A 15820-nucleotide genomic window follows, 5' to 3' on the forward strand; every position below is an offset into this window, starting at 1 on the left:
TTTATAGCAGTCAGGAAGTAATTACTTATTCAAAATAAGAACTACTCAATGCAATTTTGGACCCCAATCTCCATGTGAAAGAGTTTTTGGCTTCTGTTCTAGTTGTATATCAACTGTTTATTTATTGTTTCATATTTTACAGCTTCTATAATTTTCTATCTACATCTACCAGATCTGGTGAACTGAAGCTTTGTTACTTTATTGATCTTAAGCAATCAATAATGAAGGATAAAAATGAACTCCAACCTTTTTGTATGATACAAGACCTAATCATTTGATTGACAATAATACTGTACATCCCAAACATATTTATCACAGTATTGACAAAATAACTAAAACTCATTAATGTGATTAAAACATAACAAATTCTCTGTGTTCATTAAATAGATCAATCAAGACAAGATGTTTCTGTTTTATTTCTCATAATTGCATGTACTATCAGAAGACAATTTAGTACACTTAGTAAATAATAACAACTCTTCCCACAATGAGTACAGTATTACAGCTTTTCTCCAGTATGAAGTTGCACATGTGATTTCAGTGATTCTGACCGAGTGAAACTCTTGTCACAATATGAGCACTTGTAAGGTTTTTCTCCAGTATGAGTTCTTTGGTGCCGTTTCAGACAGTCATCTCTAGTAAAGCTCATCCCACAGTCCAGACACACATGATCTCTCACTTCATTATGTGTTTTCTGGTGCACTTTAAAACTCTTCAGCCGTGACAAACTCTTTCCACAGAGGGAACACACATAAGGCTTCTCATCTGAATGAACTTTCTGGTGGTCTTTTAGATCTGATGACAAGGTAAAATATTTACCACACTGATCACAGTTAAATGGTTTCTCTCCAGAATGACGAAGCAGATGAACACTGAGACCTGATGCTTGAGAAAAACTCTTTCCACACTGAGGGCATGGATACGGTTTCTCTCCAGTATGAATTCTTTGGTGCCGTTTCAGATGACTAGGTGTAGTAAAGCTCTTCCCACAGTCACAACACACATGATCTCTCACACCGGTATGCATTTTCTGGTGCAGTTTAAAACTGTCCAGCCTCGGAAAACTCTTTCCACAGAGAGAACACACATGAGGCTTCTCATCTGAATGAACTTTCAGGTGTTTTTTTAGATCTGATGACAAATTAAAATCTTTACCACACTGATCACAGTTAAATGTTTTTTCTCCAGAGTGAAGGCGCAGATGTTTACTGAGACCTGATGCTCGAGAAAAACTCTTTCCACACTGAGGGCATGTATAAGGTTTCTCTCCAGTATGAATTCTCATGTGTCTGTTAAGGTTTCCTTTTTTTGGGAAACTCTTTCCACACTGAGAGCAGGAGTGCAGCTTTTTGGCTTTTGTTCCTTGAGTTTTGAAGTCGTCACAGTGTTTCGTTACGTAATTTAGTTTGTGTCGTTGCTCTTCCACTTTCTTCTGGTCTAAAATAAATGTATTAAGCAGTTAGAATCAGTTCAGTGAGGTAAACTGAAGAACACTTATTAGACAAAAACACTTAGTTAACATTAGTTAACTAATTTAGTTAACATGATCTAACAATAAACATTACTTCTACAGCAATAATTATATATTTTATTAACCAACATTAAAAAAGATACATTTATAAATAAATAAATACTGTAATAAATGTATTGCTCATTGTTAGTTCATGTTAGTTAAATACATTAGCTAATGTTAACACATAAGACCTTGTTGTAAAATGTTACCAAAGTATCTTTGATGTGCAAAGGTCAGTTCTGCCATTTACGTGTTAATACGATTAAAACTGGGTTATGATCATTTAGATGCATTTTTCTATCATCTATCATCCATATACTGCTATTATTTCACAGCCACCAAAGCAGTCAACAATGAAGAATCAAGAATGGACACCAACCTATTTGTTCCTCAGCATCTTCATGTTTTATTCTGGATGGTTCTGGATCCCTCATGTCTTCAATCTCCTCTTTAATAAACTCCATCTTTAACAGTCACAGATTTCAGCTGCTACTCCTGGAGTTTGTCCTTCTCTTGTAGGATGATGGGAATATTCCCAGTATTTATTGGTGAATTGTTGTGGGAGGGGCTTCACTGCAGGTGTGAACTGTGATCACTGTGTGATACTGACGCCCACAGGACCAGATCTGGAAAAATAAAAGATAAGTTACTGAATTTATACTGGATTACTTTAACATCAAACACATATGTTGCTTTTAATGTAGTTCAAATATACAGTATTCTGATGGTCACATATTAGTAGCATATAAAACGTCTTGGTTATGTATGTAACCCTCGTTCTCTGAGCGAGGCAACAGAGACGACACTTTGGACTGACCGATGAATAGGAATCTCGCTAGAGAAGTTAGTATCCTTCAAGTGTAACTAAACGAGCCAATGCACATTGGTATGCGATATTGCATCTGCCGCTCCTCCTCGCAGCGCGGGTATAAATGAGCAGCAGGTGCATCGCATATCACATTTTCGCTGAGGAGCCGAGCTAGTGACCTGGGTAGGGTTGCCCCAGCCGTTCGTAACTTCTTTCTTAAATTGGAATGTAAAGTCCACATTAGAGGCTTAGTAACTACTAGCTAGTTTGTAACTAACTCTGTACTTTATTCAGTTGCACCATTTGATCGTAAGGCAGACCGTATCTAGTAGGTCGTAAGCTCTCCGTAAAGTATTACGTAGTCGCATAATATGACGTTTACCCTCGATGATCCAATAGCAGCCTTCAAATACGTGAGCAGAAGTTTTGTTGAAATGCCATGGATTTCAGTTTATCATTCATTCTCACTTCTTTTACCAAACGTAACTAATGGAAGAAATCCGTTTCCATTAAATAAGATACGTAATCATGAATATCAAATGTGTTTTTAAATGTGAATATCATTCAGAAACTGTATTTGAAACAAAACGAATAAGGATAAATAAATAAGTACTGATACAAAAAAAACAAACATAAGAAATGACATTTATTGATTGTGACTGATTTTATTTGACAACACGGACCGATGGGACAGATGCACACAGCTGCACGCTGTTAGGACGGGTTCGTTTTCACGAGCCGCTAACAAAGTAGGCTAATCTACTCACAAAATGTTCTCTCTATTAAAATGTAAGCGAGTGTAAATGTCAGCATTATCATATATGTCTAAAGAATTGAAGTCTGTCTGTCAGGTAAAAGAAGAGCTTATTGATATAGTTCAGTCTGCTATTTTATTCCAACCGTTACTCCTGATCGGAGGGTTCCGTAAATATTTAGTTTATACATAGAGTTAAGCTTCAACTAAGTTTAATTGTGCAACGCAAAAATATTTAGTAGTGCGTAAGTTGTAACATAGTGCCCATTTACGTCAAAACTAGGCTAAGTTGTAACTTACACACAGCTGATGCAACCGTCCCCTGGCTCCCCAGCGGTGGTACAGCAACTGTGGTGACGGGACGTACATACGTACATGATCGAGACGTTCCCTTTCAGTCGGTCACGTTCGACACCACGTCTTCATAGACAGAATTTTCAACTCCACTGACTGCAGAGGTTCAAAGTGGGACCTCTGCAATGCCATAAGCACCAGAGATAATTCCCAAGAGGGTATAGAATGAAGGCAAGGCAGATTTACCCTCTTCGCACCCCTCAGGAACCTGATGACCAGGTCGTGCTTAAGGACTTACCGTCAACTGCATTGTGATGTGCGGCAAAAGCAGCAACATACATTCTGTGGGTGGAGGGAAACAGTCTTTGCTCCAACTCATCTTGCAGGAAGGAAAGCACAACACTGATCAGGCAACTTTAGGGGATGTTCCAGTTGGGAAGAACACCACTCACCGACTATCACTGCTTAGGGTAGTCCACTTAAACCTCCACGTCCCGTTCAGAGACCAGAGGTCTGAATGCAGGTGCCATAGGGTGCCCCGACTCTGAGCAAGCAGATCCTTTCTCAGAGGAATACACCAGGGAGGGGCTGTCGTGAGGAGCATGAGTTTTGGGAGCCAGGTCCGGTTGGGCCAATAGGGCGCAACTAGCAAGACCTGCTCCTCGTCCTCCCTGACTTTGCACAGTGTCTGTGCGAGAAGGCTCACCAGTGTGCCAGTGTATCCGTGCCGAGGGTCCCCTCGGTCAGGGAGTAAAACAACTGGCAATGTGGTGTGTCCGGAGAGGCAAACAGGTCCACCTGTGCGGCTCCAAAGCGTCTCAAAATCAGCTGGACTGCCTGAGGATGTTGTCGCCACTCTCCCGGAAGCACATGCTGTCGTGAGAGCTTATCGGCTGCACGATTGAGCATGTCTGGGATGTGAATGGCTCGAAGCAACCTCAGATACTTCTGACTCCAAAGGAGGAGATAGCGGGCGAGTTGCAAACATGTGGCGGGAGCATAAACCACCTGAGGGTTGATGTACGCAACGGTCGTAGTGCTGTCCGTACGAACCAGTACATGCTTGCCATGTAGCAGCACTTTAAAGCAGCCCAGCACAAGACGTACTGCTAGCAACTCGAGGCAGTTGATGTGCCAATGCAGTTGAGGACCCGTCCAAATACCCTAAATTGCATGCCCGTAGTACGTGGCCCCCCAGCCGCTGGCAGAGGCATCCGTGAAATCCACAGCATGCCTGGACACTTGTTCTAGTGGTACTCCTGCCCGTAGAAATGAAGGGTCCCGTAATGGAAACCCGGTGTGTGCCACTGTGTCACGCCCATCTCAGGACTAGGTCGTGAAGCCATTGCTGAAGCGGCTTCATAAGGAGCATTCCCAGCGGTGTTACTGCATTATGCCATATGCCCCAGGAGCCTCTTAAATAGTTTCAGTCGGGCTGCTGCCCTGCCTTTGAAACTATTCAAGCAGTTCAACACTGACCGAGCACATTCCCCTGTGAGGCGTGCTGTCTGGTTGACCGAGTCCAGCTCCATACCGAGAAAAGGGATCCTCTGCACAGAGTTTGCTCTTTTCCCAGTTGACCCGAAGTCCCAACTGGCTAAGCATGTCGTACAACTGCTCTTGCGAATGAGCCAGTATGAGCCAGTCGTCGAGGTAGTTGAGAATACGAATACTGCGTGCTCTCAGGGTAACAATGGTGGCCTTCGTGACTTTCATGAAGATGCATTTCTTCCGAATATGTACCGATATGCCCGACCCTTAAACGCAAAGCGTAGGAGCGATCTGTGTCGAGGGAGAATCAACACATGAAAGTACGTGTCCTTCATGTCGATCGCTGCAAACCAATCTTGGGGACAGAATTCAAACAACGTGGACTGCGCATTAGAGCGTTTTCTGTGCAGAACGCCTTGATTATTTTAACAACGCTCACAACGCGGATCATAGAGATCAGATACAGAGCGGAGCAAGCGCGTCGCAAGTTTTTATTACATTTACATTTATGCATTTGGCAGACTCTTTTATCCAAAGCGACTTACATTGCGTTATCCTATACATTTATACATAGGTATGTGCAATTCCCTGGGATCGAACCCACAACCTTGCGTTGTTAACGCAATGCTCTTACCACTGAGCTACAGGAAAGCATGTTTTATGAACATGTTTCATATCCTTTAGTGCTCTATATCTCTCTGTGGTCATATTTTAATATTAATTTGTCTGTATAATCAGTGAGTTGCAGATCTCAATGGGGGTTTCATGAGAATTTAATGAAATGGGGCGCTGGAGTTTATGATTAAAAAAATCATCAGGTGGCACTGGGTATCCGGGAATATGAATTAATTAAAATCTGCTTCTTAAATTCACTTTTCTCTCTTCTTATTGGGGGGGGTCCCAGATCTGCTGGGAGGGGGGTATCACGATGTAGTTAACCCGGCTGCTTGCTTAACGTTGGGTAGCACGGACCCACAGCTTTGAGGGGGATCTACCATTTCTTTCAGCAGCCTTTCCTTTGTTTGTTTTTTTTGACTAAGCTGAACAAATTATTGTATTTGCTCAGCAGCAGCAGCATAGCAGATCTCATCCGCCAAAATCAAGTCTATGTATATTTCAGGCCCGGTGCCAATAAATGCTGGTTGAAATTTAACCATATCGAGGGCCTTTCTCAATACCAACCAGCAAACTTTGGACTTGCGGTTACTTAGTCCGGTAATTCTGCAAATGGAACAGCATTGTTCTTGATCGCGTCACTCAGCTCGCTCTGGCTACTGCGGTTATCTTCTAAGACTGGAAGAACTGGAAGAGAGGGAAACTCTGAGAAAACAAAGGAAATTAACATTTGAACTCTCTCTTGTGAAGTTAGCATCCCCATTTGAGATGCAAGTCTCACCTCAGAATACATCTTTTTCCCTCTTCCCCCACTCCTTCTCTCTCATCCTGAGATGACCAACATTCACCCAAAAATCTATATGGTTTAATGTTAATAATTATCATACAGTATTATACATGTTTGGGATCATTTGAAATGTCTCAGTGCGACTGGTACAAATGTCTCATTTCCAAAGAAGTAAACCAAAAGGTAATAAAGTTCTTAAGAGTTTAGAGATAACTGCTACACATTCGCCTCCCAAAAGGTGTAAACTCTGAATGCAAATTCCCACTGTTAGCAAAAGTTTCCATGTGAAATAAGTTTCTGTCTATATAAAGAAATGCAGCAAGAGGCTTAGGGCGATTCTGTACCTCAGATCAGCCCATAATGTTGAAGGACCTCAAAGACTTCAGCATTATGTATTTTCTAAATGTCGGGTTTAGCCTACATCTTTTACTCTTTATCTCTGAGCATTCAAGGTTATTGTATTGATTATCTTTGAACTGATTATGAAATTGGCATGATAAATGTACCTGACATAAATTGTTACATTTGATTTTATTCTGAATTACTCTGAAATTATTTTCTCAAGAAGATTAAGTGAAGTCTTATGTTTTCGCAAATCTGTGTACAGGGTTACATCTAGTACATACTAGATCCCAGTTTAGATGGAGCGTGAGGTACATCTGGTGCGATTCTAGATTCCTGACTAACTGTGTGATTTTAACTAAGTTGTTATGCAGTCGCAAATAGGGGGCTAGATAAAAATAATATTAAGGTAATAGCAAGCGTTAAAGCAGCATTATCTTAATGTACTAGTCACAACCTCTGGTTATTGTTTGGGCTTTAACTAAGTTGTTATATGGGCGACTGTAGGGGGCTACTTGGGTACTTTTTAACAATAGCAAGCGTGTATGCGGCATTGCTGAATTACTTTAGCCATAATCTCTGGTTATCTATCAGACTGGCAAGTTTGTGACCGTGAGATCCGTGTAAACGGCCGGCGCAAGACTCTCTGAGCGACATAGCTTCCTAATGAACAAATAAAATACAAAGTAAAGAGTAAAATAGAATAATCAAATGTATTGCTAAACTATTATATAATTGACCAATAACCAATTGGGCAATCTAACCTAAATTCGAGGTTGTGATAAAATGGAGTCAGATAAAAGCTTAAATGGAATAAAGTAGACCTTCACCTGTTCTATCGGAAACCTCCATTTGGCCGATTTAGACGGGCTTACAATCTCTTTATGTATATTTATGTATATATATTTATCAACAACAAAACAAAATATGTTCTAACACACCACTCTGTATCTTTTCGTGTTCATTTGAAAAATCTTAAACATATTAATATGTGGTTCAGGCAATATGTGCACATGAACTCTAACCCTGTCTCTTTTTGTTAAATGTCAGTTTTAATGAATAGCCATTTTGAAAGTATACAATAAGCTATTCAATAAGAAATAAAAACAAGCAAACAATTCATATATCATGTTTAACCACTAGACTAGAGACAATAGAGCCAGCAGCAGACGTCAGAAGGATTAGCCGAGGAAAGGCTTTTCTCTGAGCGCTGAGCGCCCGGTGATCGACTGGATCTCACAACTCCGAAAAACTCAGATCAAATTTTCAAATAGGCACTATAAATAAATAAACCACACATTTGAGCTTTAAACAACTACCTTCTCGACTGAAAAAATCTTAAAACTACATTTTGTGAAAAAATAGCAGTAGTATTTTTTTTCTACTGTTCAAAACTACTAGTAACGGGTTACGCGGGTTTACTCCGACGCTATTGACGCTTGCTGGTTGGAGCGAGATGCATTCTGGGATACCTGGCTGTCTCAAGTCCACTCCACACAGGTCACCGCTCGATGCATCCTCTGTAAAAGGGGTGGATCAAGAACACATGCGGGGATTTGAACAGTACTTGGCTAGATGTGAACTTTGAATTGGAACTGTACTTGGGCAGCGACTGATGTCGTTTCACAAGTCCACAAGAACACAAGCACAGACAAGAACGCATATTGAGAAGCGGTCTGAGAGTTGTCATGACTAAACTGAAGCTTTCTTTTTGGTGAATTGTTGTGAGGGATACCAGATCTGCCAAATTCAAGGTTACTGAGTTTATATTGCAATTCTTAAATAATTACGCTTCTTAAATTAAATGACCATATAATGCTTGATTTTAGAAATATAGAGCATTTTGATATGGTTATATAGCATTTAAAACGGCTCTATAGGAAAGTTGTTCATTTTTATGGGAATACAGATTTTATAAGAGTTAAATAAGACAGTTTAAATTCTTCAATTAATATATGAATTTAACAGAAATCTAACAAAGATAACAGATATCATGCACGATGTACAGACTGAATAGTGGCTGATCAAAATTAATGACTATATTTAATTCTCTGTACGTTACACAACAAACAATGTAGCTACATTTAGGCAAGGCAAACGTAAATTCTTACATTATAAATGGAGCATCTCTGACCTGCAGACTGGAAATATACGGCATCCGGAAAATATATTTCACATTTTGCTCTTCATTCACGGTCGTTAACAGCGTCACTTTTAGCTTTAACTGGTTAAAGTTTCAGCGCTCGTCTCGTCTCCCGCGAGTCTCTCTTTTTTATTGCATTAACAATAACATTAACATAACATACACTTACAGGGGATCACAGTGTATTCGACTGTTACGATCATAATAACGTCAAAGGAAACAACAAAAAGAAGAAAAAAAGAGAGAGAGATGAAACAAAACAAAACTCTAGCGTTTCTCTCTTCTGCGCATGCTCATTGCGCGCGGTGTAATATTTCTTAAAGGGGCCGTATTCAGTAAATCACATCTCCGCACTGTTATGAAGCAAATACATTATCATAATAATAAATAATACACAGTAATAATAAATATAATATATGGATTTAACATTCAGTTTCCTTCACTCCATAACAGTTAAAGTATTATTTTTCTACATCATGTCTCCCTTGCATAAGCCTAATACATGCATAGATATCTACAGCAGAAACTTTAAAGTGAGCGGGTCTTGGTGAAATAGGTTGGACCTCAATGTTAAATGTGATTTATTGTCAGCCAACAGTTTCATGAAAACAACTAAATCTATTTATAAATAAAATAGCCAGTTAACAGAATATGAACAAAACATGAAGGTAAATAATCATAGGAGGTGTGTGTGTAAGACTTGACAAGAGTTCTCACTCAAACCACTACCAGCTGAAGCTTTTTATAGCTTTTTATAGCTTTTTATTACGGAAGCCCTGAACCGCAACGTAAAAAAAAAAAAAAAATCCGTAAAAAAAAAAAAAAAAAAAAAAAAAAAAAATGTATGTAAAAATAAAAGAAATGCTATCATTTCGAGATTAAAGTCGAAATGTTTCGAGATTAAAGTCGAAATGTTTCGAGATTAAAGTCGAAATCTTTCGAGAATAAAGTCTTCCGTAGAAGTTGTGTGTGTGCTTGCCGTTATTTCACATTGCCGCACAGGCATTCATGCGTGTGTGTGTGTGTGTGTGTGTGTGTGTGTGTGTGTGTGTGTGTGTGTGTGTGTGTGTGTGTGTGTGAACTGGATCTATACAAAATAATAGCTTTTTACTTTTATCTGGGCTTTCAACAAAGGGATATTCTACAACATGACATTAGGCTATAGGACTTTATAAAATATACTGTCAGACTGGATCAAGATATCCAGCTTTATGAATGAATGAATGAATGCATGAATGAGGCATTTATATAGCGCTTTCATATGTCTACTGTAGGCCTACACTTAAAAGCGCTTTACAATCATTTCAGGGAATCTTTCCTCAACCACCAGTGGTTATTATATTTGAGGAAATCACGGGATCCGGCCAAATGATTGGATACAGAATGATGCACTTAAAATGTATCCAGAACGTACGGTGTCTATTATAGACGGCAGTTCGACTTCACAAGCGCATGTATTTACACACACGCACACGCATGAATGCCTGTGCGGCAATGTGAAATAACGGCAAGCAAACACATAACTTCTACGGAAGACTTTAATCTCGAAAGATTTCGACTTTAATCTCGAAACATTTCGACTTTAATCTCGAAACATTTCGACTTTAATCTCGAAACATTTCGACTTTAATCTCGAAACATTTCGACTTTAATCTCGAAACATTTCGACTTTAATCTCGAAACATTTCGACTTTAATCTCGAAATGATAGCATTTTTTTTTTACATAATTTTTTTTTTTTTTTTTTACGTTGTGGTTCAGGGCTTCCGTATTTTATAGCTCTTAAGAGAGAAAAATAACTCTCATAACTGCTGGTCTAGGATCAGTTTTCTCCATAATAATAGCACACTGGCGATTGTCTCAGCCTGTTGACACTAATGACCTCACCATAATTAATGAGGTGGAAACAGGGAACTAGACCGTATTCAGAGCAGCGCCATGACAGGTATGAAAGCGAGGCTATGAGGGATGGACTGTGTTTTAGACAGAGTTTTCAATGGAGTCTGCTGTAAAAAGCTTTATAAAGCTCCTAGATCACTTATAATTTTCCACAGCTTATATTGTCTGGAGTTTTTTGTCTACTGAAATCATTTGGAAAGATATGTCCGCAGTGTTTTGTCAGCAGAACGATCCAAAAGCACATTATATAACAGCGCACTGAAATGATGCATGTCTATCCCTCACAGCCTCGCTTTCATTCCTGTTAAAAAAAAACATGGCGCTGATGTGAATATGGTCTATTATGCTTTTTCGAATATTACCTTTCAGACAATGTGTTATAGCTGTTTGTGAATGTAAAAGGTCTGCAAAGTTTTAAAGATTGACGTGTCACTTGGTAATAAAGATATTGTCTTCTTAAATAATTAAGAAGAATCTTAAAGAATTTTGAACTGCCATAACGAGTCGTCAGCAATTCCAGTCTGAAATATATATTAAATTATATATTAAATATATATGCAAAATAATTACGAAATAACATTATTTAGTCATACTATTCTTCCTGGTAGTCATGTTAGCACCTATTAAAAAAAAAAATCTAAATTGCATTTAGTATGAAACGCATGCGACTTGAGGCTGAGCTCTAATTGGCTTGTTTCAGATTGTCCTTGGGATGCACATTTGATTTTAGTAAATCAATATTGTTTTCATATATTTTGGCTTCATGTGATTGGACCGTTCTCGACATTTTCAAAGTCCTGTCACTAAAGTGGTGTGGAGACCGGCACAGAAGGTAAATGAAACAATCCATCAAGACGATCATCGGGGTTCAAGCACAATGGCTTGTGTAGATGATATCGTTATACAATGGACATGTCTCTTTCCAACTATTAAATATGAGTCTTCAAGTGTCTCTTTATGGAAGTATTAATTTATGTAGGCTACTATATTAAAATAGACACATAATATGTATCTTCTTCAATTGGACATACATTCAGTCATGTCTGCAACTTGACAAATATGTTATCAATATTATTAGGATTAAAATTAAGATAAAAAAAGAATTATGGGTAATATGTTTTTTGGAAATCATCATTTTTGTAAACTTTTTGAAACTATAATACATTTATATGCAATTGTTTACAAGTCAATTTATTGAACAATTTTCAGTCTTTGAACTAAGATGTTACTGTCCTGTGGCTCCCTCTAGTGGGAAACATTCGTTTTATGGCCTTCATTCTGAATCGCATTGATATAAATGGCTGTTTTTTTCTTTTTTTAAATGGTTACAAAAAATTGCATGACTGATAATATACCCACTGTAAATTCAAATTCACTGATTTGTGGTACCTTATTTCATGCTTTAACTGTTGAATTTTCAACTTAAATTTCTTTAGCTAAGCAGTAATGATACATTATTATATCACTTGTTAAATGGCTATTTAACATTCATTCAGTCCTGCATTACTAACAGTGATTCAGTTTGTTCGACGGTGGCGCTACAGCATAAATATACTCCGCCAGAAATTTCCTTCAATGGCAGGGAGTTAAAAACACAGTAAAACTCATTGCAGGGATTTTTTGCCCCTATATCTTGAAATAAGAGTGCATTTTTGTTATTTTATGGCATTTCTGCCCATGTGTGACAGGAAACAGTAACAGTATAGTGAGAAACATTTTAGTGTAAACTTATAGAAATTATCATTCTTACTGAAGAAATGTGACAAACTCATAACATGTATATATTTTTTTCTATATGTGCACTTTTTTTTTTTCAACTAAAAGCCTGAAAGAGTTGTTTTGTGCAGTCCCCTGACCACAAATAAAAGGGATGCTTATCACATGTTATTTTATGTGAAACAACAATAAAATCTAATTTGATATCTGTTAATAGTCCTCGCTCACACAGGACTGACAGTGGAAATGTGGCTAATCATTTCTGACTGACATATAAATGAACAAATCAAACGGGTAAATATGGAGCCCTACATCAAAATCTGGTCAACAGAAGCTTTGGTACTTTATTGTTCTTCAGCAGTCAATAATGAAGAATAAAAATGAACTCCAGCCTCTTTGTATGATACAAGATCTGATCATGTGATTGTCAATGATACTGTACATCCCAAACATATTCATCACAGTATTAAGAAAGAATGATGAAAAACTCTTTAATGTGATTAAAACTATATAACTCATTCTCTGTGTTCATTAAATAGACCAATCAACACAAGATGTTTTCTGTTTTATTTCTCATATTACATGAACTATCCGAACACAATCTAGTACACTTAGTAAATATGAAAATGACATGAATCTAATTCAAGAAAGACCTATTTAGCACACAATCCACCCTGACAGAAAAAAAACAAAAATTATTGTATTTAAACTGTAAGAATTGTTGACTGGTGAAGCTTCAACTCTTAAGTCTTTCTAGTTTTTCCAACCTTTTCGCCAAATTCACAAAATTAAGCAAAAACTATATTTTCTCACATTGTACCTCTGAGGTATTTGACAGGCTCGCAAATTTTTTTTTTTTCATATGTGTGAGAAAGTTTGGTAAATGTCTAAAACTCTCTTCTCACACTCAGTACAGTAGTACGTCTTCTCTCCAGTATGAACTCCCTCATGTAATTTCAGGTTTCCAGACTGAGTGAAACTCTTGTCACAATATGAGCACTTGAGAGGTTCCTCTCCAGTGTGAGTTCTTTGATGCCGTTTCAGATCACCAGATGTAGTAAAGCTCTTCCCACAGTCACAACACACATGATCTCTCACTTCATTATGTGTTTTCTGGTGCCGTTTGCAATTTTCCCTTCTTGAAAAACTCTTTCCACAAACAGAACACACATAAGGCCTCTCATCTAAATGAACTTTCAGGTGTTTTTTAAGATTTGATGATGAATGAAAATCTTTCCCACATTGAACACAGTTAAATGGTTTTTCTCCAGAATGAATGAACAGATGATTGCTAAGACCTGTTGCATTTTTGAAACTCTCTCCACACAGAGTACACTGGTGTGGCTTTTCTCCAGTGTGAACTCGCTCATGCACTTTCAGGTGTCCAGACTGAGTGAAACTCTTGTCACAATATGAGCACTTGTAAGGTTTTTCTCCAGTGTGAGTTCTTTGGTGCCTTATCAGATAGTCATCTCTAGTAAAGCTCTTCCCACACTCACCACACACATGATCTCTCACTTCATCATGTATTTTCTGGTGCTGTTTAAAATGATCCAGCCGTGAAAAACTCTTTCCACAGAGAGAACACAAGTGAGGCTTCTCATCTGAATGAACTTTCAGGTGTTTTTTTAGATGTGATGATGAATTAAACTTTTTACCACACTGATCACAGTTGAATGGTTTTTCTTCATAGTCAACACACAGATGATTACTGAGAGTTGATGTTTGAGAAAAACTCTTTCCACACTGAGAGCAGATGTACTCTGTACAATGTTCCTCCTCACCTTCATCCAGTTTATGTCCTAGCTTCACTTCCACCCAGTCTAAAATAAAAAATCATGTGGTTTAAGAACAGTTCAAGTGAACATTTTTGGATGACAACAGCTATGCAAGATCATGATCATTTAGACCAGGGTTTCTCAAACTCGGTCCTGGAGGGCCACTGTCCTGTACAGTTTAGCTCCAACCCTGATCAAACACACCTAGTTGTGAGTTTCTAGTGATCCTGAAGACATTGATTAGCTTGAACCGGTGTGTTTGATCAGGGTTGGAGCTAAACTGTGCAGGACAGTGGCCCTCCAGGACTGAGTTTGAGAAACCCTGATTTAGACGCACTTCTATATCTTAAATCTGTTAAATTTGTTTCTCAACAGTCAATAATTTAGAATCAAGAATGGACACCAACCTGTTTGTTCCTCAGTATCTTCATGTTTTATTCCGGATGGTTCTGGATCACTCATGTCTTCAATCTCCTCTTTAATAAACTCCATCTTTAACAGTCACACAGATTTCAGCTGCTACTCCTGGAGTTTGTCCTTCTCTTGTAGGATGATGGGAATATTCCCAGTATGTATTGGTGAATTGTTGTGGGATGGACACCAGATCTGCCAAATTCAAAGAGAAGTTACTGAATTACTTTACAATCATTTAAATTAATTGAACATATCTGATTACCAATGGAAATATAGAGAAATTGGATTAAGTTAGATATTAATTGAACATAAAACAAGGTTTGTTTAATTGTTGTCCAAAGTCTGACAGAAATAGCAGAGACATCAAGCTGCTTAGTCTCCAAAAGTTCAGTTTTCATCTCATTCATTATAGTGATGTCTGAGATCTTCTGTAAAGTGGAACATTAAGCACATTTTATTGCTGTCAACAACAGACTGAAACAGAGTCTGTGAAAAACTCTGCCAACATTACTCTAAGTAATTATAAACCAGGAAACACAACGCGCATTTCATTACATTAGTACTTAAACACGTAAACTCTAAGTTGTTTTATGTTAAACTCTGTAATCTGGTAACATCTCTCACCTGCAGACTGGAGATATACGGCATCCGAAGAAAATAATCCACGTTTGTCCTTCATTCACGAATTTCACGATCGTTAGATAACCTTATGCAAAATCAGCATATCGACGGCGCCATTGCATCGTATTTGCATTCTGCTGGCTGTCAGCCCTTTAAAATAAACTAGTTTTTATCTCTATATTTTTATGTTTCTGTTGTCAGACAACGGGAAGAATATTAAATAGTGACTGAAACGAGACCCATTCATGTTAACCAGCAGTCAAGCAGCTGCTCTTCACAAAAATCCTTAATTATAATCGAGACGTCTTCTGACAAAATCACCATACACATAAGATGAAGACAGTTGCTTTGGCTTCGTATATATTTACACATAAAAAAGATCGCTCAGGCAAGAGGCAACCGAATACTCTTTTTTTCTTTCTTCTAAAAAAACAGCCTCGAACTGAATGCGTTGCTCCTCTCAGCAACCCACCCTACATTCTTCTGCGCATGCTCACTACGCGCGGTGTCATTTTTCTTAAAGGGGCCGCATATTCCTGCATAACTAAATTACATGCAGAGCCGTCGCTAGAGTGGAGAAAGTTAAAGGGGTGGTTGATTATGATTTCATTTTTATTTTTTATTTTTTTTAGTTAGTGTGTAATGT

At 38.1% G+C, this 15820-nt stretch overlaps 2 protein-coding genes and 1 long non-coding RNA gene across 5 annotated transcripts in view; 1 reads left to right on the forward strand and 2 right to left on the reverse strand.

Moving 5' to 3' along the window:
• LOC309506343 (uncharacterized protein) overlaps window positions 1-15643 on the reverse strand; it is a 38080-nt gene extending 22437 nt beyond the window's left edge. Inside the window, exons 1-3 of one of the 2 annotated variants that reach the window (XM_082180213.1) lie at window positions 15178-15643; window positions 14547-14745; window positions 12688-14184 (exon numbers count right to left, since the gene is read on the reverse strand). In XM_082180213.1, the coding sequence (XP_082036339.1) occupies window positions 13220-14184; window positions 14547-14631 (1050 nt within the window). In that variant the 5' untranslated portion in view covers window positions 14632-14745; window positions 15178-15643 and the 3' untranslated portion in view covers window positions 12688-13219. Of the gene's footprint in view, window positions 1-12687; window positions 14185-14546; window positions 14746-15177 lie in introns of those variants that run through there. The other variant, XM_082180212.1, reaches the window with a different exon arrangement.
• Window positions 1-15820, forward strand: part of LOC309506480 — a 352573-nt gene that overhangs the window by 160057 nt on the left and 176696 nt on the right. The window lies entirely within an intron of this gene.
• On the reverse strand, window positions 399-8855 carry LOC309506354 (uncharacterized protein). 2 transcript variants are annotated; one of them, XM_082180238.1, is made up of 3 exons: window positions 8716-8855; window positions 1893-2139; window positions 399-1437 (listed from the first exon to the last, which is right to left on the reverse strand). In XM_082180238.1, exons 2-3 carry the CDS (start codon window positions 1975-1977, stop codon window positions 500-502), a joined length of 1023 nt encoding a protein of 340 aa, XP_082036364.1. In that variant the 5' UTR covers window positions 1978-2139; window positions 8716-8855; the 3' UTR covers window positions 399-499. The 2 variants fall into 2 exon arrangements, with proteins under 2 accessions (XP_082036364.1, XP_082036365.1); XM_082180239.1 differs by having other exon boundaries at window positions 8739-8843.

The sequence above is a fragment of the Leuciscus leuciscus genome (assembly GCF_965113295.1).
Source record: "Leuciscus leuciscus genome assembly, chromosome: 9".
NCBI classification, from domain to species: domain Eukaryota; kingdom Metazoa; phylum Chordata; class Actinopteri; order Cypriniformes; family Leuciscidae; genus Leuciscus; species Leuciscus leuciscus.